At 42.4% G+C, this 22,401-nt stretch overlaps 1 protein-coding gene across 5 annotated transcripts in view; it reads left to right on the top strand.

Annotated features, from left to right (window-relative positions):
• LOC118398374 (SAM and SH3 domain-containing protein 1) overlaps positions 1-22,401 on the top strand; it is a 328,711-nt gene that overhangs the window by 238,576 nt on the left and 67,734 nt on the right. For all 5 annotated transcript variants that reach the window (XM_052470650.1, XM_035793644.2, XM_052470653.1 and 2 more), the window contains exon 2: positions 20,828-20,956. In XM_052470650.1, the coding sequence (XP_052326610.1) occupies positions 20,828-20,956 (129 nt within the window). The remainder of the gene's footprint in view (positions 1-20,827; positions 20,957-22,401) is intronic.

Genomic DNA, 22,401 nt, shown 5'->3' with positions numbered 1-22,401 from the left:
ATGTCGTATTTAATGCCTGATGTGCAAAACCGATGTCAAAGCTGCCTTGCATACCTATATGACGCCACGTAAAATGTTGCGCAACACAGCATTCCTAACCTTGCCCACAATGTCTGCTGTGTGGATCGAGCAGTCATTTGAAAGAGTAAAACAGGCGAAATCCATTAAAGCCAAGATAATGGAATTCATTGCCCTTGACAATCAACGGTTCTCGGGCGTGGGTGATGTTGGCTTTTGCCGACTGGTCGAGCACCGGTTAACACTACCAAGTGCGCTATTTTTCCGATGTTGCCCTACCGGAGTTACACGGTAGTTGAGTCTTTGCATGTCAAAAAAGAAAATACAGTAGCACTGTCAAAGCTGTACAAAAAAGTCAGCAAACGAGCAAACACCGGCCATGAACGATGTGTTTACAATACCGTGTTGGTAATAAAGCATAATTTGTTCGACCGCAACTTCTGGTGTAGCTAGCTTTAGCTTGGTGCCTAGCTAGCACCAATACAACCAGCCTGAAAACAGTGACCAGTAAAAACTACAGTCATTTTCATTATTCTTAGAAATTATTTAGGATTCCTTGTGAGTAAGTATTAGCTAGGTTGCCACTTGTTGTTCTCCTATTGAAATTGAATTTCAGTTCATGAAAATAAATATCTAGCCAGCAACTTAACCCTGTTGCCCAAAGCTAACGTTGTAAGCAGCCAGCTAGCTTCATCTGACTAATGAGGCTCGACCGTACCGGGTTATGTGTTGTGAAGCTTGCCGCAATAAGGATTAGGCACAATAGTGGAATTTGCGGTTTGCCTTCAAAATAAAAGTATGTCATTGACAGTGATGCAAATGAATACAAATAATATAATTATGCATTACTTTTATTTTGAAGGCTAACTGCAAAGTCCACTATTGTGGCTAATCCTTAGTGGCTAGCTTCACATAGATGGGTCCGACCACCATTAATCAAATAAGAACTGTCTTATAAATTAGGGTTATTTTAGATGATGACACCTAGCTATATAGTTAGCTAGCTAACTATTGCTACTGAAACATATTATGTCGTTTTGCTATGTAGTTGGGGAAAAACATTGTTTCATCCATGAGTTAGCTAGCTTTTTTTATGACCAGCACTGTATTTGCGCGAGACAACTTTACCAGCATCATAGCATACGTATTGATGAATCGTTGCAACATATGAAATACAAGTGATAGTGGAATCAATATGTAATAACTACGTAGAAAATGTATGAGCGCGTTAAATTATTATGTGACGTGCAGTCATATTCAAGTCCTGATTGGTCAACGAGCTTATTTGACACGTCAAATAGTGTTATTTGACACGTCTAATAGTGTTAAATAGAATATTTTTTGACAAGAAAAGATCCAAACGGTGCTCCAGAGAAATCCTGTTTGAGAATGAAACGACTGAACAAATGAACAACGAAACAGCACAAAAGTAAGTGAAAGAAATAGGTTTTGATTATGTTTTACAGGTAATGGGGACATACGTAATTGCCAACCAAATAACTTTTTGTTCAGTGTGGGGTGTGTGTGTGTGTAACCTTTATTTAACTAGACAAGACAGTTAAGAACAAATTCTTATTTACAATGACGGCCTACCCCCCCCAAACCCGGACGACGCTGGGCCAATTGCGCGCCGCTCTATGGGACTCCCAATCACGGACTGTAGTGACGCCTCTTGCACTGAGATGCAGTGCCTTAGACCGCTGCGTCCATGTGTGTGTGTGTTAACTATTTAACTGTAGTAGAATGCTTAACCTCTTGCTCCTACCCGACACGCAGGCGTCCCATCTAGACATCTGGAAATGCAAATGCGCTATGCTAAATGCTAATAGCACTCGTTAAAACGCAAACGTTCATTAAAATACACATGCAGGGTACTGAATTAAAGCTACACTCGTTGTGAATCCAGGCAACAAGTTAGATTTTTAAAATGCTTTTCGGCGAAAGCATGAGAAGCTATTATCTGATAGCATGTAACACCCCAAAAGACCCGCAGGGGACGTAAACAAAATAATTAGCATAGTCGGCGCTACACAAAACGCACAAATAAAATATAAAACATTCATTACCTTTGACCATCTTCTTTGTTGGCACTCCTAGATGTCCCATAAACATCACTATTGGGTATTTTTTTCGATTAAATTGGTCCATATATAGCCTAGATATCGATCTATGAAGACTGATCAAGGAAAAAAAATATCGTTTTATAACACAACGTCATTTTTTTTAATTAAAAAAGTTGACGATAAACTTTCACAAAACACTTCGAAATACTTTTGTAATGCAACTTTAGGTATTCGTAAACGTTAATAAGCGATCAAATTGATCACGAGGCGATGTATATTCTATAGCTGTACGTCTGGAAATAATGTCCGGGTAAATCTCAACCAAAATATCCGGTCGTAGACCGGAAGAACTGCGCTGCCTTGTGTCTGTTTGACCAAGAAACAAATCGTAGGCAAATGACAAGACTGTTGACATCGTGTGGAAGCTGTAGGTATTGCAACCTCGGCCCCATTTAATGTGGTTCACGTTTAACAATGGGTTGAAGTGTCGCATGGATATATTTTCCCATTTTCAGTGATCAGACTTTCCTGCACTTTTCGATGAAATGCACGTTCTGTTATAGTCACAGCCGTGATTTAACCAGTTTTATAAACGTCTGAGTGTTTTCTATCCACACATACTAATCATATGCATATACTATATTCCTAGCATGAGTAGCAGGGCGCTGAAATGTTCGAAAAAGTAGGGGGTAGGAGTAACAGGTTAAAAGGCCACTAAAATGTTTAATATCGATTATCGGTATCGTTTTTTTTTTTTTTTGGCAAGGAAAGTATCGGATATCGGTTTTGGCCAAAAATGTCATATCGGTGCATCACTAATTATGATGTCACAGAACAGAGGCACATCTGATTGATGTTTTTCACACTGGTCACTATTAGGGCTGTGACGGTCATTGAATTTTGGATGACTGTAGTTGGCCAGTCAATAACCGTTAGAATATAAAACATATATATGGAGTACCAGTCAAAAGTTTGGACACACCTACTCGTTCAAGTTTTTTCCTTTATTTTTTACTATTTTCTACATCGTAGAATAATAGTGAAGACATCAAAACTATGAAAAAACACATATGGAATCATTTAGTAACCAAAAAAGTGTTAAACAAGTGTTACTTCAACTCTGTGAAGCATTTATTTGGGCTGCATTCTGAGGTCCAGTTAACTCTAATGGACTTATCCTCTGCAGTAGAGGTAACTCTGGGACTTCCTTTTCTGTGGCGGTCCTCATGAGAGCTAGTTTCATCATAGCGCTTGATGGTTTTTGCAACTGCACTTGAAGAAACTTTCAAAGTTCTTGAAATTTTGCGGATAGACTGACCTTCATGTTTGAAAGTAGTGATTGACTGTCGTTTCTCTTTGCTTATTTAAGCTGTTCTTGCCAATATATGGACTTGGTATTTTACCAAATTGGTCTATCTTCTGTATACCACGCCTACCTTGTCACAACACAACTGATTGGCTCAAATGCATTAAGAAGGAAAGAAATTCCACAAATGTACTTTTAACAAGGCACACCTGTTACTTGAAATGCGTTCCAGGTGATTACCTTATGAAGCTGGTTGAGAGAATGCCAAGAGTGTGCAAAGCTGTCATCAAGGCAAAGGGTGGCTACTTTGAATATACACTGCTCAAAAAAATAAAGGGAACACTTAAACAACACAATGTAACTCCAAGTCAATCACACTTCTGTGAAATCAAACTGTACACTTAAGAAGCAACACTGATTGACAATACATTTCACATGCTGTTGCGCAAATGGAATAGACATCAGGTGGAAATTATAGGCAATTAGCAAGACACCCCCAATAAAGGAGTGGCTCTGCAGGTGGTGACTACAGACCACTTCTCAGTTCCTATGCTTCCTGGCTGATGTTTTTGTCACTTTTGAATGCTGGCGGTGACAGGCCAGTACAGGAGACAGGCCAGTACATCAGGAGATGTGGAGGAGGCCATAGGAGGGCAACAACCCAACAGCAGGACCGCTACCTCCGCCTTTGTGCAAGGAGGAGCAGGAGGAGCACTGCCAGAGCCCTGCAAAATGACCTCCACAGGCCACAAATGTGCATGTTTCTGCTCAAACGGTCAGAAACAGACTCCATGAGGGTGGTATGAGGGCCCGCCGTCCACAGGTAGGGGTTGTGCTTACAGCCCAACACCGTGCAGGACGTTTGGCATTTGCCAGAGAACACCAAGATTGGCAAATTCACCACTGGCGCCCTGTGCTCTTCACAGATGAAAGCAGGTTCACACTGAGCACATGTGACAGACGTGACAGGGTCTGGAGATGCCGTGGAGAACATTCTGCTGCCTGCAACATCCTCCAGCATGACCGGTTTGGCGGTGGGTCAGTCATGGTGTGGGGTGGCATTTCTTTGGGGCCGCACAGCCCTCCATGTGCTCGCCAGAGGTAGCCTGACTGCCATTAGGTAACGAGATGAGATCCTCAGACAACTTGTGAGACTATATGCTGGTGCGGTTGGCCCTGGGTTCCTCCTAATGCAAGACAATGCTAGACCTCATGTGGCTGGAGTGTGTCAGTAGTTCCTGCAAGAGGAAGGCATTGATACTATGGACTGGCCCGCCCGTTCCCAACACCTGAATCCAATTGAGCATATGTGGGACATCATGTCTTGCTCCATCCACCAACAGACTGTCCAGGAGTTGGCGGATGCTTTAGTCCAGGTCCGGGAGGAGATCCCTCAGGAGACCATCCGCCACCTCATCAGGAGCATGCCCAGGCATTGTAGGGAGGTCATACAGGCACTTGGAGGCCACACACACTACTGAGCCTAATTTTGACTTGTTTTAAGGACATTACATCATAGTTGGATCAGCCTGTAGTGTGGTTTTCCACTTTAATTTTAAGTGTGACTCCAAATCCAGACCTCCATGGGTTGATACATTTGATTTCCATTGATCATTTTTGTGTGATTTTGTTGTCGGCACATTCAACTATGTAAAGAAAAAAGTATTTAATAACAATATTTCATTCATTCAGATCTAGGATGTGTTATTTTAGTGTTCCCTTAATTTCTTTGAGCAGTGTTTATTTTTGTTGATTTAAAAAAGAAATGTAACTTTTATTTAACTAGGCAAGTCAACCTTTACGGTTACTGGCCCAACACCCTAACCACTAGCCTACCTGCCAAGCAGTGCTGACACACTGCATTGATTTTGTTTGATTGCTTTGGCATCTTTCAACACTCCTCATTATCACCTATATACATGCAACCACTCACTTACACTACTGATGACTGAATACACACACCATTGTTAATTGTATGTAGGTTACCTCAGTTAATAAATCTATTTTTGTTATTCCTTATCTCCACGTTATCTCCATGTTTGTTATGGGCTTTGAGCCGGTTCGTGACAGACTTCTAAGACGGAAACTCTGTCATCTTTCTTGAGCTCCGACTTTCCGACCTAAAGGTCACTGACGTCATGACTTGACCTAGTTTTTTTCACCGAGTTCCCTGTTGTCTTGAAAGCAGCATGACCCATCAGATGAAGGTACTGTCAGTAGGAAAACATAAAAGCAAATTATTTGCAAATTATTTCAGTTTATGCTCAGCTGTTCTTCGCAAGTGCTACACCAACTGACCTATTTTGTTATCAAAGCTCGACTTTTTAAATATAATTTGGTCTGAGAATAACAATATTGGCAGGCCAGACAATATGCTGTGATAATGTATTGGGCTTACTACAAACCTCATTCCTACAGAACTGTTTTTATTTGAAATCTGTGGTGTTTCACTCAGTATTTCTCTGAAAGTGTAACCTTTTAAAAGTCATGCTTAAAAATATATATCTCGGCTTTCTTTTAGACTGCGAAAGTGATCATGATTCAAAAAAGGTTGGTGACCAATTTTCTAGAAAAACAGTCTGTAACTGACTGGAAACACGCCATCTGAAATCTAGAAAAACAGGCTGTAACTGACTGGAAACACGCCATCTGCAATCTAGAAAAACAGGCTGTAACTGACTGGAAACACACCATTTGAAATCTGTGGTGTTTCACTCAGTATTTCTCTGAAAGTTATTACAGGGCCAACAATATATTCAATCCCCAATCTTTACGAAACATGTACAGTTCAATGGGCCTCAACACAATTGATTCCCAATCATTTTGGCAGCAAAATGGCCATGCTATATTTAGTTTGTTATTAGTATGTAAGGATTTTCTATGGCCTTTGTCTCTGGGGCCCTACATAAGAATGCCCTTTTGAGTTAGCTGGTGCCTGGGCCTATTAAAACATCTGCTGTTACAGATTAGTATGTACAGCAACTGGTTGGAGTTGACACAATGTAAAGTATGCACCCCCCCCTGATATAAATCTAATCTAGGTAATTTGGTCATATGACATGTCCACCACTGCAGTTTATTTGTCACTCGGTGCAGTTTTAACTGCAATAGAGAGGCTCGGATACAGTAGGCTAATGACCAGGAAGTGAATTGAATTGAATAAATTAATTGAATTATAATTGATCCTAAACCTATCAATGACTGTGTAATGAAATAAGAATTTGTTCTTAACGTACTTGCCTAGTTAAATAAAGGTTAAATATATATATTTGTTTAAATGACAAGGTGATTCATTCATCAAAGTTAACTAAAGCTCAGAGGGATATGGTCCTGTGTGTCATGCTGCCTTTGGTGTTATTGCTTGGAGCCCCCCTGGCTGAGGTTAAACCACTTCTTGGAACGTTTTTCATGTGAATACCTCAGTGAGCCAGTCATTTGTTTGTGGTTGCAACCGGGTATACACAGCCCTAATTCAATTAACAGTCTGGGGCTGTTATGGGGTATATAGCTTTAACATTATGGGTACATTGGCAATACTGCTGCTTGAACAGGGTTAGTGGTCTGGAACTTATCCAATTTGGTCTCCTCAAATCGGATCTTAAAATGTTTTGTATGATGGGTGTTGTTAGTCTTGTAGCTTTCCAAAATAGTGTAAAAGGCCATGTATAACATTTCCACAATGTGACTCTGTATGGACGCAGGTGTGTATATAACGGCTCTCGTGGGTTGAAGAAGGAGACCAAGGTGAAGCGTGGTGGGCGTTCATGATTTTTTATTAACTGAACACCGCAACAAAATAACAAAGTAGAAAAAACAAAAGTGCACAGTTCTGTCAGGCAACAAAACAGCTAAACAGAAAATAACTTGCCACAAAACCCAAACGGAAAATATCAACTTATATATGATCCCCAATCAGAGACAACGATAGACAGCTGCCTCTGATTGGGAACCACACATGGCAAAAAACAACAAATAAACAGAAAACCTAGAATGCCCACCCTAATCACACCCTGACCTAACCAAAAACAGAGAAATAAAAGTATCTCTAAGGTCAGGGCGTAACAGTGTATGGGTGGATATGTGGAAGTACCACTTCTCAACAGCACATCGCACACAATTTAGTACACCTTTAATACCTCCCACTGCAAATGGTGTCTGAGTTCATACCATGTTGTTTTAGCTGGCATAGCACTTTGTTCAAACAGTGATTATGCTGCATTCTGCGTCAGCCTCTAATTTGATCACATATCTGGACAGCTGACAGTCCTCCCAGGCAGCCAGTCTCAAAGAGCTCTTTCATCCCAATCTGCATGGATGTTTGACTCACAGTTAAGCATCAAGAACACATTTTATGAGTTGAGAAAGGAGTATCTTTTAGGAGTGTAAAGTTGTTCAGATCTCATTACAGTATGAGTGTGTTTTGTCTCCATCTCAAGGGCTAGTTCACACTTCACATATGCTGAATGCCCTTTTCCTGTTACTCAGCCTTTGATGTGTTTTATTAGAGTGAGCCCCCTCAGCCCACATCTATTTTAGAACTCTCGATTGTATATGTGACAACATATGGTCAACTTAACAGAAACCTCTATTTGTTCAAAGAGCTTTTCCTCCTCCCATGTTGCATTGTGTAGTCTGTGTCAGCCTCAGCCTAGTATAGCCACATCCAACCTAGGTTAGCCGCATTTGAGCCTAGAATGGCCAGATCAGCTCAGATCTACCCCTCCCAATCCAGGCTCTTATTGTTGGCGTCAGGGGCCAGGCAGTGCTGGCAGATGCTTCTCTCAGAGCTGTGGGAGGATATCCTCAGGAAACACCTCTGGAGAGGGTGGGGCTCACCTCCCCTTGGCCCCTGTCTTTCCTCCAGCCTGGACTGGGCTGCTGGTTGAGGTGTAGGGGTTAGTGATGCAGGGGTTGACTCATAACTGCAGTCCCTGCAGTTATATCTGCGGGGTGGGTGGGTTTAGAGTCATCAAATATTGTGTGGATGAAGGGCAGATTGAATAAAGACAAAACAATACCTTAAAAATCCATAAATGTATACATTTTGTGCAATTTAAATCTATAGGCTACATTGATGTGTTTCTTTCATTATCTTAAGCTATCTGGCATTAGTGCATCAGCCTGAGCTTCAAGGCCTAACTGTACAGTGGCTTGCGAAAGTATTCACCAACCTTGGCATTTTTCCTATTTTGTTGCCTTGTGACCTGCAATTAAAATGGATTTGTGGGGGGGATTTGAATAATTTGATTTACACAACATGCCTACCACTTTGAGGAAGCAAAATATTTTCTTTATTGTGAAACAAACCAGAAATAAGACAAACAAACTGAAAACTTGAGCGTGCATAACTATTCACCCCCCCCCCAAGTCAATACTTTTGCAGCAGTTACAGCTGCAAGTCTCTTGGGGTATGTCTCTATAAGCTTGGCACATCTAGCCACTGGGAATTTTGCCCATTCTTTAAGGAAAAACTGCTCCAGCTTGGATGGGTTCCGCTGGTGTACATTAATTTTTAAGTCATACAACAGATTCTCAATTGGATTGAGGTCTGGGCTTTGACTAGGCCATACCAAGACATGTAAATGTTTCCCCTTAAACCACTCGAGTGTTGCTTTAGCAGTATGCTTAGGGTCATTGTCCTGCTGGAAGGTGAACCTCCTTCCCAGGCTCAAATCTCTGGAAAAAACTGAAACAGGTTTCCCTCAAGACTTTCCCTGTATTTAGCTCCAACTGTCATTCCTTCAATTCCGACCTGTTTCCCAGTCCCTGCTGGTGAAAAACATCCCCACAGCATGATGTTCTCGGGGTAATGAGAGGTGTTGGGTTTGCACTAGACATAGTGTTTTCCTTGATGGCCGAAAAGCTCAATTTTAGTCTCATCTGACCAGAGTACCTTCTTCCATATGTTTGGGGAGTCTCCCACATGCCTTTTGGCGAACACTAAATGTTTTTGCTTATTTCTTTCTTTAAGCAATGGCTTTTTTTCTGGCCACTCTTCCGTAAAACCCAGCTCTGTGGAGTGTATGGCATAAAGTGGTCCTATGGACAGATAATCCAATCTCCGCTGTGGAGCTTTGCAGATCCTTCAGGGTTATCTTTGGTCTCTTTGCTGCCTCTCTGATTAATGCTCTCCTTGCCTGGTCCGTGAGTTTTGGTGGGCTCTCTTGGCAGGTTTGTTGTGGTCATTTTTCAAGTCATTTTTTTTATTTCACTTCACCAATTTTGACTATTTTATATATGTCCATTACATGAAATCCAAGTAAAAATCCATTTAAATTACATGTTGTAATGCAACAAAATAGGAACAAACGCAAAGGGGGAGTGAATACTTTTGCAAGGCACTGTACGTGCACCAAATGCTTTTGGGATTTGACTGAAAAGGTTCATGTCGATCCACAGAAGCAAAAAGGCCAATGTCGGAGTTTGATTCAGTACGAGTAAATCGGATAAATGGAGACTTTAGAATGAAGAGAAGAGAGGGCCAGAAAATTAATGGTTGGGAAAGATTTGGTGAAGGGGTAAAAGAGAATGATAGGAGTGCTGCCAGCTATGTTATGTGTGATGTTTGTGAGGTGATATACAAATTTGTCACAAAACGGGGACTTCAAACAGGCCTATGGCACTTCAAGGGAACTGTAGCTGTAACGGCGTTCGTTCGTCGAAAGAGAGTCGGACCGAAATGCAGCGTGGTGGTTACTCATGTCTTTAATGAAACAAATGGCGATACATTAAATAACTTAATAAATACAAAAACAACAAACGGAACGTGAAAACCTAATACAGCCTGTCTGGTGAAACTACACAGAGACAGGAACAATCACCCACGAAATACACAGTGAAACCCAGGCTACCTAAATACGATTCCCTATCAGAGACAACAAGAATCACCTGACTCTGATTGAGAACCGCCTCAGGCAGCCAAGCCTAAACTAGACACACCCCTAATCAACCACAATCCCAATGCCTACAAAAACCCCAATACGACAACACAATAAACCCATGTCACACCCTGGCCTGAAGAAATATATAACGAAAACACAAAATACAATGACCAAGGCGTGACAGTAGCCTACTGTTCAGATGGGTTAAATGGAAACAGAAATCTGGACACTGACTGTAGGTCTATAACCTCTCACATAGCCTTACTTGTAGAATTTCTTGCAGTAAAATTATGCAACAAATGTAGGCACAATTTTTGACTTGGGAACAGGAGTGGAGAGATGATTGATTTTTTTCAGCATGTTGGGTCGATTTCACAGCTTTCGATTTCCTTACAACCAGTCAAACCGATGTCACTTGGAGATTTTGCACAAACAATCTTTCCCATTTTTTTGTTGTTAAGTTATTGCATATTGTCCCTTGGTCCCTAAACGTCTTTTCTCCACGAAATAATCAGAGATCACAGGGAACTTTACCGATGTTAACTAGATTGAAGCAGTCATGCTATCCGTTTATGGCATTATTCTGGTGAGCAAGAGTTTATTTAGTCTTGTAGGGTAACATACAATGACAGAAGAGAAGCTGCATGTATCTAATTATAGGCAAGTTGAATAACAAATAGACTACCAAAATGTCAGAAATTATATGCAGAAACATATCTAAGTCAGGACAAAAAATATCTAAGTCTGCCACGTAAAAATATTTTCTTGAACATATAGTCTGGCGGTTGTAGATGGTTTACTAGCAATTGCAGGTGGGTGCCAGTGAACAAACAGTTGATCCGCGCACTACTAGTAGGGGTGTATGGTTTGGACAGGTGCATTAGCACGGAGGAGGCCATTGTCCCCATCTACTAAAGCCTGGAGGGAGGAGTGGAGCGAGAGATCGTTTACCCTCCATTGTAGGGAGAAGTTGTGTGGGCACCGCCAGCCTGGCCGGTCTCTTGGGGCTGGGGTTGGGGACGGTGTGTTCCACGAGGAGGAAACGGGAGCCAGTTGCTAATTCACCCACTCCCATTTGAAATTAATCATGAAAAGGATTCAAGTGAGTGAGAGGGTTTCTTTAACCTCCGCCCTATAGTGTTCTGAACAGGTAACAAATGTAACTGATGGTACCATTGTCGTTCTATCATTACATCAGATAAGCAATGGCCGTTTTCATTTGTCACTATGCGCTCCCCTACAGCAGTGGTTCCCAACTCCAGTCCATGAGTACCCACAACAGCACACATTTTTGTTGTAGCCCCAGAAATATAAACACCTGATTCAACTCATTGAGGGCTTGATGATTAGTTGACAAGTTGAATCAGGTGTGCTTGTCCAGGGCTACAATACAAATGTGTACCGTCGGGTGTACTCAACGGCTGGAGTTGGGAACCACTGTCCTAGAAGATGTCTAACTAGTCTCAAGACTAGTCCTGACACTGACAAAAGTGTTGTCCACAGTGCGAACAGAACAACATACAACCAGTATGACAAACAGTTCTGTCAGCAATGTGTTCCTAAAGCTAGGATCCGAATAAACACTTTATCTGAAGTTAATGGTTTTAGAGACATCTGGAACCTTCTGCTGCCATGACAAATAACAAACACGTTATCTGAAGTTAATGGTTTAGAGACATCTGGAACCTTCTGCTGCCATGACAAATAACAAACACTTTATCTGAAGTTAAGGGTTTAGAGACATCTGGAACCTTCTGCTGCCATGACAAATAACAAACACTTTATCTGAAGTTAATGGTTTAGAGACATCTGGAACCTTCTGCTGCCATGACAAATAACAAACACTTTATCTGAAGTTAATGGTTTAGAGACATCTGGAACCTTCTGCTGCCATGACAAATAACAAACACGTTATCTGAAGTTAATGGTTTAGAGACATCTGGAACCTTCTGCTGCCATGACAAATAACAAACACGTTATCTGAAGTTAATGGTTTAGAGACCTCTGGAACCTTCTGCTGCCATGACAAATAACAAGCACTGCTTTGAGAGAAGGACAGAGAGATAACTCTAAAGTAAGAGAATACTACTGTAGCTAATTTGGCAGTTAGTTTAGCATGCAAGAGGACCAAAGAGGTCAGTCAGCAAACTGAGTTTAGCCCTGCATGCTGGTTATGGAATTCTTCAATAACTCTGACAGAAATGGCTTGGTGTGCTATTTACAACGGGGGTTATTTCAGCTGTGGAGTACACATTATTGCTGCTTTTGTTGGGGGGGTTTCTCAAAAAATGACAGGAAGAACATCTTGCAGGTATTTGTCCTCATAGACTAATAACATTGACTGATCAGGGAAATCAGGACCTTGAATGCATCCAGGAGAGGGGTTGAATAGCAACACCCAGATTTCCCTCCAAAGAACAGGCCTTATCAGTAAAGGGTTGCAGCTCTGGCACAATGAGAGCCTCGAGTAAATGTTCATCACGGTGGTTTAGGTTGGATTGAAGGGCACCGATTGAGATGCTGAGTTATGATTGAAAAAAAGGAAACAAACAAACTCAGCAAAAAAAGAAACGTCCCCTTTTCAGGACCCTGTCGTTCAAAGAAAATTCGTAAAAATCCAAAGAATATCACAGATCTTCATTGTAAAGGGTTTAAACACCATTTCCCATGCTTGTTCAATGAACCATAAACAATAAATGAACATGCACCTGTGGAACGGTCATTAAGACACTAACAGCTCACAGACAGTAGGCAATTAATGTCACAGTTATGAAAACTTATGACACTAAAGAGGCCTTTCTACTGACTCTGGAAATCATCAAAAGAAAGATGCCCAGGGTCCCTGCTCATTTGCGTGAATGTGCCTTAGACATGCTGCAAAGAGGCATGAGGACTGCAGATGTGGCCAGGACAATAAATTGCAATGTCCATACTGTGAGAAGCCTAAGACAGCGCTACAGGGAGACATGACGGACAGCCGATCGTCCTCGCAGTGGCAGACCACGTGTAACAACACCTGCACAGGATCGGTACATCCGAGCATCACACTGCTGCGGGACAGGTACAGGATGGCAGATGAGGCTAACAACTGCCTGAGTTGCACCCATGAGGAACGGGTGGTCACAATCCCTACATCAGTGCTCAGACTGTCCGCAATAGGCTGAGAGTCCTAGGCTGGCATATTCTGAGTGCTTGTAGGCCTGTTGTAAGGCAGGTCCTCACCAGACATCACCGGAAAGAAAAAAACAACAACGTCGCCTATGGGCATAAACCCATATGGCTTGAATGCTGGACCAGACAGGACTGGCAAAAATGACTCTTCACCGACAAGTCACGGTTTTGTCTCACCAGTGGTGATGGTCGGATTCGCGTTGTTGAATTTATTTATACAAATTTTTTTTATTTCAAAATAAAGCTTACAACACAGCCAGTTACACATGGGTAAACTGATTTAGCCAATCTCCAGTGTCCAGGAGGAAGCGCGTTCCATTTTGGTGTGGAAAAGAGCTTCAGAGGAGGTGAACGGATAGATATGTGAAAAACACCTTGAGGGTGATCCATGTTTATGTCGAAGAAATGATGACATAACAAACGATTTGCCTAGGGAATATTTTTGGAAAAACTGGCACATTTGATACACTTCTTCAAAGAGGCCTGTAAAATGTTGCTCTGAATGCTAGGCTTAAGAAGCCAGTGGGATTCATTTGGAGGTTCATTTGAGCAGGAACATCATGGTCTGTGGTGGTGTGTCACAGCATCATCGGACAGGTGAGCGGGGTTTTACTGTTGTCATTGCAGTTGAGCAATCTCATCTGTCTTAGATACAGTAAACTGAGACTGGTGAGTCAGGTTAGTCCTCCCAGTGGTTTTCCCCAACTTAGACATCCAGCCTCTTCTGGAAGAGGTTCAGCTGAACAGGTCATTTGGGAATGGTTGGTAAGGAGAGTGAGAACAGTGTTCTGGCTTGAAACGTGGGGCCTGGGGAACTCTCTCTCTCTCGCTCTCTCTGTAATTGTCTGGGTTAATGGTCTGGGTGTTGTCTTTAATAGCCTGTTCTTATTGTTAGCATGACTATTGAACTTGAATCGAGACAGGGTGGTGCACTCTTGTATGCTCGAGTGGGAGCCATTATAAAAGCAAAAACATTTGGTTTGGTCGACTGCATTATGGCTTCTGTTCAACTCCATCAACCGACATGTTGTCATTCCTTCTATTTTCTCTGAATTACTTCATCTTGGTCATCTTGCCAGATCACCCATGCACTCACTGCTCAGCAGTGGCCTGCACCACCCACCACCTTCCCAGGGATAGAATGACAGGAATGCTAAGGTGTCTAGCATTCCTGTCAGACACTCTGTCCTATACATCTCTCTGTAGATGACATATTCATAATTTTTGGATAAAAACGTTCCCATTTTAAACAGATATTTTGTCACTAAAAGTGCTCCACTATGCATGTAAATGACAGCTTTGGTGTCAAAACTAAAGGTGCCCCAGAACTAATGCTAGTGAAATTTCATACAGGAAATGGTCATTTCGGTGTTCCAATGTCTCCATATGGCTGTGATGAGCCTGCACTTTCTGTCATTTCGCCAAGGTGTCTGCAGCATTTGCTGAGGCATATCAGAGTGATTGACCAAGAGACACACACATTGACAGAATTTTACAGGCCCCAGTTTTGTTGTTGGTCAGATAACACTGAGAGAAAAATGCCTTCTCCAAAGGCTCTGTGTTAGAAAAAGGCCGTCTTGATTTTCTCAGCTTCCAGATGTTTCATCCCCTCCAGTCCCCCACCATCGACAGTCAATACCCCACAAATCACCCCCTGTCCACTGCCCCCCCCCCCCAGGACCCCCCTCACACTGCCATATCAACTATTCTTATCACATTTCCTCACTCCCATACACACACACACATAAACTTCCATTGTTATAAACGTATGGTAGTATTTATTGTCATCTCGTCAAATCATGCCATTGATCGTGATATGGATATTGATCCATACTGCTCTCAGCTGCATGATGGGCTATATGAGCTCATAGCCCAGAGGAATCCCAGCTGTGCTAACACACACTGGCCTCCCTCAGAGGAACACTGCAGTAAGGAAAGACCTAGCACACTGTAACAACACTTTAACACGGCCAGCGTGTTTAGTAGGCCCAGAAAGGTCATGAACGTTTACTGATGATCTGGGTGAGTTGTAATCAGGCGTTCTCCATGAACAGACACAGTGAATGCACCTGTATTGGCTGGGTCTGTCTGTCTCTGTCTCCCTCGTGGACATGGTAGGCTTAACTCTGGATCGATAGTGGCATGTTTGTGGTGATTAGGCAGTACTGTAGCTAGTCTCTAATAAGAGTGTGAGGAATGTGAGGGAAAGCATGTGCCTGCCCGGGGCCCAGCGAGGGAGGGAGGGCTCCATAGGGAATATCAGCCATCTCTAACCATATGTCACAGCCTGGATGTAGCTGGAGGTTCTAAGGAATATATTCTAGTCAGGGAGGCAGAGTGAGGAGAGAAAAATAGAACAGAACAATCTGGCCTTTTGACTCAGGGCCTCTGTCTGCGACTCATTTAAATACACTGTTGTTAATGTCTAATGCATTACAGATGGGCGATGGTTAAAATTCACTTCCGGTTTGTGTTTTTCCACAGTGTGGCTCAGACTCGTTTGTTTTTAATTGTCTATTGTTTTCAATAGACCTCTCAGAAGAAGCCTCTCTCTGCATCCCTCAGGGTGTGTGTGTGTGCCTGCCCGTTGTGTGTGTGGCACACTGCCTCCACAGTGCCCCATTCATACCAGGCTGGCATGGAGATACTGGGTCCCGTTCAGACGACCATATAGAGACAGACAGAGAGACTGTTCACTCCTCACAGAGAGACTCCATACATGCTGACCACTCACCAAACCAGGCACTGACTAGATCAACATGGATGAATATTGAACGATTGGCCATCACTGCTATGGCTGAGATGTCTATCATGTCAACAGAGGATAGAGTTATGGACTCATAATTAAGTATGAGGGCTGGGTGATATGGCCTAAAAAGCATATCATTTTTTTTTTTTTAAACGGGCAATTTGTGATGTACAGTGCCTTCAGAAAGTATTCATACCCCTTGACAGATTCCACATTTTACAGCCTGAGTTTATAATGGATTAAATATTTTTTATCACCCATCTACACACCATACCCCATAATGACAAAGTGAAAACATGTTTTTAGAAATGTTTGCAAATATGTCAAAAATTAAATAAAGAAATGTCTAATTTACATAAGCATTCACATCCCTTGCTATGACACCACAAATTGAGCGCAGGTGTATCAGATTTCCTTTGATCGTCCTTGAGATGTCACTACAACTTGATTGGAGTCCACTTGTAGCCAATTCAATTGTTTGGACATGATTTAGAAAGAAAGACACATTTCTATATAATGACCAAACTGAGCAACCAGGCAAGAAGGACCTTGGTCAGGCTGGTGACCAAGAACCCAATGACCACTCTGACTGAACTTCATACAGTAGTTTCTTGGCTGTGATGGGAGAACGTACCAGAAGGACAACAGTCTCTACATCACTTCACCAATCTGGGATTTATGGGAGAGTGGCCAGACAGAAGCCACTCCAGAGAAAAAGACACATGACAGCATGCCTGGAGTTGTCAAAAAGGCACATGAAAGACTCTGAGATATTCAGTAAAACCCCACTGAGCTTTTGTAATCCGAAAGGTTAGCAAAATTCCATATGGAATGCTAACTAAATGCTAATGAGCATAGTGTGAACATTTTATACAGTCTCTGACCGAAACCATTTTCAGGATAATCATCCCAGCTCATAAAGTTATACAAGTAACAAAAAAATGCTACTCACAGTTTGCTGCACAAAACTAATACTAAACAGAAAGGCTCTTTATCCAGGAGGGGATTATCTGTTTTTACCGGCAAGATAGCTAACGAGCTTCTTAGCAAACCAAATGCACAGCTGCAGAGCATTTAGCAACTTTTAGACAGTTACCTTAATAATGATACACTATCTAGCTGCTAAACATTCATTTGTGAATTCCACACTGCAACTAGATCACCCGGTGGGTGACTCACAAGACTCCGGTCTCTTGTCGTTGTGTGCTTGCAAACAAACACAGGGTGATTGGGTACTACCGGTAAAGCCTCATAATAAACCATTATTGCGATACAGGCCTTTGGAATATCGCGCGACACATACATTTGAATTCATCAAATTCATTCAATATATTACCCAGCCCTACTAAGTAGTTATGAGTCCAAACGCTTCAGAGAGAGGCTGTCCAAGACCAATGAGTTAATTGAGTTGATTCTCTCCCTCTGGTTTCCTGGTAAAGAAATACACTAGGAACCAGCAGGTTCTGCATCTCTATTGTTATTTTACAGTTCCTTGAAGGCATTTGGGGTTTGTGTATTCTGTTGAATAAGGTCTTTCTTGTTTATGTATGAGGAACCACACCACACTTCCACACAAAGACAGGAACCCAGCAGAGAGCTGAAAGCCCCCCTGTCCGGAAGAGGGTGTTTGGGTATGGGGTTTAAAGGGCATGTTAGGTCTGTATGTTAGCCTACCAAATCCAGGAAACACTCATGGTTGGCCGTATCTATTATTTGGACTTTCAATTTGAATGAATGCCTAAAATACACATAGCGAAGACTTTAGTGAGGTGTAGTTTTAAACTGGGAGTTGTATTTAATGTGTGTAAACTAGAGGTCGACCGATTAAGCGGAATCGCCGATTTAAAGTTTTCATAACAATCGGAAATCGGTATTTTTGGACACCAATTTGGCAGATTTTTTTAAATATTATTATTTTATTTTTTCCACCTTTATTTAACTAGGCAAGTCAGTTAAGAACACATTCTTGCTTTCAATGATGGCCTAGGAACGGTGGGTTAACTGCCTCGTTCATGGGCAGAACGACAGATTTTTACCTTGTCAGCTCAGGGATTCAATCTTGCAACCTTACAGTTAACTAGTCCAACGCTCTAATCACCTGATTACATTGCACTCCACGAGGAGCCTGTTACGCGAATGCAGTAAGCCAAGGTAAGTTGCTAGCTAGCATGAAACTTATCTTATGAAAACAATCAATCAATCATAATCACTAGTTAACTACACTGCGTTGCATATAATCTATGCGGTGGGTATCGTCGCTCCAATGTGTACCTAACCATAAACATGAATGCCTTTCTTAAAATCAATACACAGAAGTATATATTTTTAAACCTGTATATTTAGTTAAAAGAAATCCAGGTTATTAGGCAATATTAACCAGGTGAAATTGTGTCACTTCTCTGTGCGTTGATTGCACGCAGAGTCAGTTTATATACAACAATTTGGGCCGCCTAATTTGCCAGAACTTTACGTAATTATTACATAACATTGAAGGTTGTGCAATGAAACAGAAGTATTTAGACTTATGGATGCCACCTGTTAGATAAAATACGGAACGATTCCGTATTTCACTGAACGATTAAACGTCTTGTTTTCGAGATGATCGTTTCCGGATTCGACCATATTAATGACCTAACGCTCGTATCTCTGTGTGTTACTATGTTATAACTAAGTCTATGATTTGATAGAGAGGTCTGACTGCGTGGTGGTAGGCAGCAGCAGGCTCGTAAGCATTCATTCAAACAGCACTATCGTGTGTTTTGCCAGCAGCTCTTCGTTGTGCTTCAAGCATTGCGCTGTTTATGACTTCAAGCCTATCAACTTCCAACTTTAGGCTGGTGTAACCGATATGAAATGGCTAGCTAGTTAGCGGGGTGCGCGCTAATAGCGTTTCAAACGTCACTCGCTCTGAGACTTGGAGTAGTTGTTCCCCTTGCTCTGCATGGGTAACGCTGCTTCGAGGGTGGCTGTTGTCGATGTGTTCCTGGTTCGAGCCCAGGTAGGAGCGAGGAGAGGGACGGAAGCTATACTGTTACACTGGCAATACTATTGTGCCTATAAGAACATCCAATAGGCAAAGGTTAATGAAATACAAATGGTATAAAGATAAATAGTCCTATAATTCCTATAATAACTACAACCTAAAACTTCTTACCTGGGAATATTGAAGACTCATGTTAAAAGGAACCACGAGCTTTTATATGTTCTCATATTCTGAGCAAGGAACTGAAACGTTAGCTTTCTTTACATGGTACATATTGCACTTTTACTTTCTTCTCCAACACTTTGTTTTTGCATGATTTAAACCAAATTGAACATGTTTCATTATTTATTTGAGGCTAAATAGATTTTATTGATGTATTATATTAAGTTAAAATAAGTGTTCATTCAGTATTGTTGTAATTGTCATTATAACAAATACATTTAAAAAAATCGTCCGATTAATCAGTATCGGCTTTTTTTGGTCCTCCAATAATCGGTATCGGTATCGGCATTGAAAAATCATAATCGGTCGACCTCTAGGGTAAACAGATGTGTATGAATGGCAGGGTTGTGCTACACTCCTTGTCCAGACACAGCGGGTGGCTGCCACCTCTCGTGTGTGTGTGTGTGTGTGTGTGTGTGTGTGTGTGTGTGTGTGTGTGTGTGTGTGTGTGTGTGTGTGTGTGTGTGTGTGTGTGTGTGTGTGTGTGTGTGTGTGTGTGTGTGTGTGTGTGTGTGTGTCAGGTGGAGCTGGAGACCTTAGGCTTAATGGACCGTGGAGGCTATGGGCTAGTAGAGAAACACACTGGCATGTACACACAGCACACATATGCCACATGCACAGCACACCGGCCTCTAACAGAGAAACAAACAAACGGAAACACACTGACCCAGACACTCTACAGGAATTAGTTTAAAGGTCTTTTTCTTCCACAAATCATACTGATTTACTTTCCTTCTCCTTTCCTTTCTCCTTCCTATTCTCCTACGCAACAGGTCATAGCTAGTATAGTCCACAGAGCTAATTGGTAAATGTGCTGGAAGCTCTAACCTGATCCATCTCTAACAGACTTGCCCTCCCTCAGTAGCACCACTGCGTTAGCTAATAATCTCACCCTAGAGTGGCAGCCAGAGGAAGAATTGGAGTGCGAGTAATTCGATTTGTGTTCTCTTGCACACCGCCTGCCACACTGCACCGCCGTGCCCGGCCATGCTAGCTGAACTAATTACAAGCGTATGTGACAGGGGTTTTATTAAGCTGTGCTTCACCCAGAGTGAGAGACAGATGGGGAGCTGAGGTTGTTAGTCAGTCCCTTTTACCTCGCTCCACTACTGTACTGTGAAGGTGGAAGCAGTGGGGGGAGGGTGGAGCTTAATGAAGGGATTGGCTCAGCTTGAATCTTATACACTGTATACAGTAGTGAACCCAATGTTATTCGTCCAGACAAAGGCTTTGGTGCCATTTTGGGCCCTCAAATTGAGTAATCAGTGTGAATCTGCAAGTGTCTCCCCAACTTACAATTTCTTTCTTCCATTCCAGTGCAAACATATGGCCTTCTTTTATTCTCTCCCTCTGAATCCAATGTTTTCTTACTCTGTCTGTCCTTCTGAATGACTAACCACTCTCTCTCTTTGTGTGTATGTGTGTGTTGTGTAGGATGGTTCTCTGGGGAACATTGATGACCTAGCCCAGGAGTACTCGGAGTACTACAACACCTCATTCAGTGACGTAAGCGACCGCATGGAGGAGCTACGCAAGAGACGTGTGTCCCAGGACCTCGACATGGTACGTCCCCACAAACACACTCATCACATCACGTCACATACTAAGTACCCACAAACGCCGATCATACTGTTGCATGTCCCTACAAACTCAAGTCCACGAACCCTACTGGAATACAAGAGAACTGAGTTCCCACCAACCATAATTTACTACTGCAGTAGAGTATACCTGAGTCCCATCAAAACAGGAAACCCACCATATAGACCTGCAGCAACTAGGCTAGGCTTACACATTCTAGAAATGTGAAGTGAGAGCCAAGGTTCTGAGGAAATGTTTCATTTTCTCAGATCTCCTTTTATAATTCATAATATCCTCAAACACCCCATTCTTGGATCGGCTTGGTATCTTTACAGTGTGATTGTCCAGTGTGCTGCCAACAGCCTGGAAGTCAGTCAGGAAGTAGGGGGAGTTTAGTTTGGAAAGTGAGCGAACGAGTGTTTTGTGTTTGTGACTCTTTTCTAAAGCAGTTAGTTTGCCCTCCCGCCTCCCCAGTGCCTGAAAGTGCTTATTTGTTTTCTAGGGGTTCACGTTCACAGGGATGTAGGGTAGTGGGGCATGGCACTCCTGCGTTGCCTCGTTACTGATGGAGATATTGAAGAATGCAGTTGGTTCTGGCAGCGAACACCGCTCTGCCCCTGTGCTGCTCGGAGCACCCCTGGGGGTCTATACTCCACACACACACACACGCACGCACGCACGCACGCACGCACACACACACACACACACACACACACACACACACAGAGAGAGAGAGAGCGAGGGGGGGGTTGTGTTCATACGCTAGCTTTATAAATGTGCTATGATGACACTATTCAAAGTGATTTGTATCTGTTTAGACCTCTTGAAAACAGATGGCATCATTTCAGTTATAAAGTCTCATTTCCAGAACCAATAGCAGGAAACTGGGTACATCTAGCCTAGACTGACCTCAGTACAGTCTACTCATCCTGAACCTAAAAGGAGGGAGCCGATTTAAACATTTCAATCATTTTTCACGTGCTTCGTAAACAAGAGGTGAAATATTTTCTTACGGGCCCTTGCCAAAAATGCAGAGGGATAGGAAATAGAGAAATCATTTTTACAAGTAATAATAAATACACAACTGTTTTGGTGTTTGTGAGTGTCAGAAGGGTGAAAGAAGAAAAGTATTTGAGTGTCATTCGTATAGCAACGGTAGGAGAGACCATGCGAGGATATGATGAAGCTGCGTGACTTGGTGTATAGAGAGAAGAGGAGTGGGCCTAGAACCGAGTCCTGGGGGACACCATTAGTGACATTACATGGTGCAGACACCCAGCCCTGAGAGGGTGGAGAGGAGGATCTGATGGTTCACGTTGTTGAAGGCAGCAGATTAATCAAGGAGGATGAGAACAGAGAAGAGAGAGTCAGCTTTGGCAGTGTGGAGAGCGTCCGTGACACAGAGAAGAGCGGTCTCGGTCGAGTGACCC

The sequence above is a fragment of the Oncorhynchus keta genome, chromosome 19 (assembly GCF_023373465.1).
Source record: "Oncorhynchus keta strain PuntledgeMale-10-30-2019 chromosome 19, Oket_V2, whole genome shotgun sequence".
Lineage (NCBI taxonomy): Eukaryota > Metazoa > Chordata > Actinopteri > Salmoniformes > Salmonidae > Oncorhynchus > Oncorhynchus keta.
Note: the sequence above shows the minus strand (reverse complement) of the source record. Positions and strands in the feature narration are given on the sequence as shown.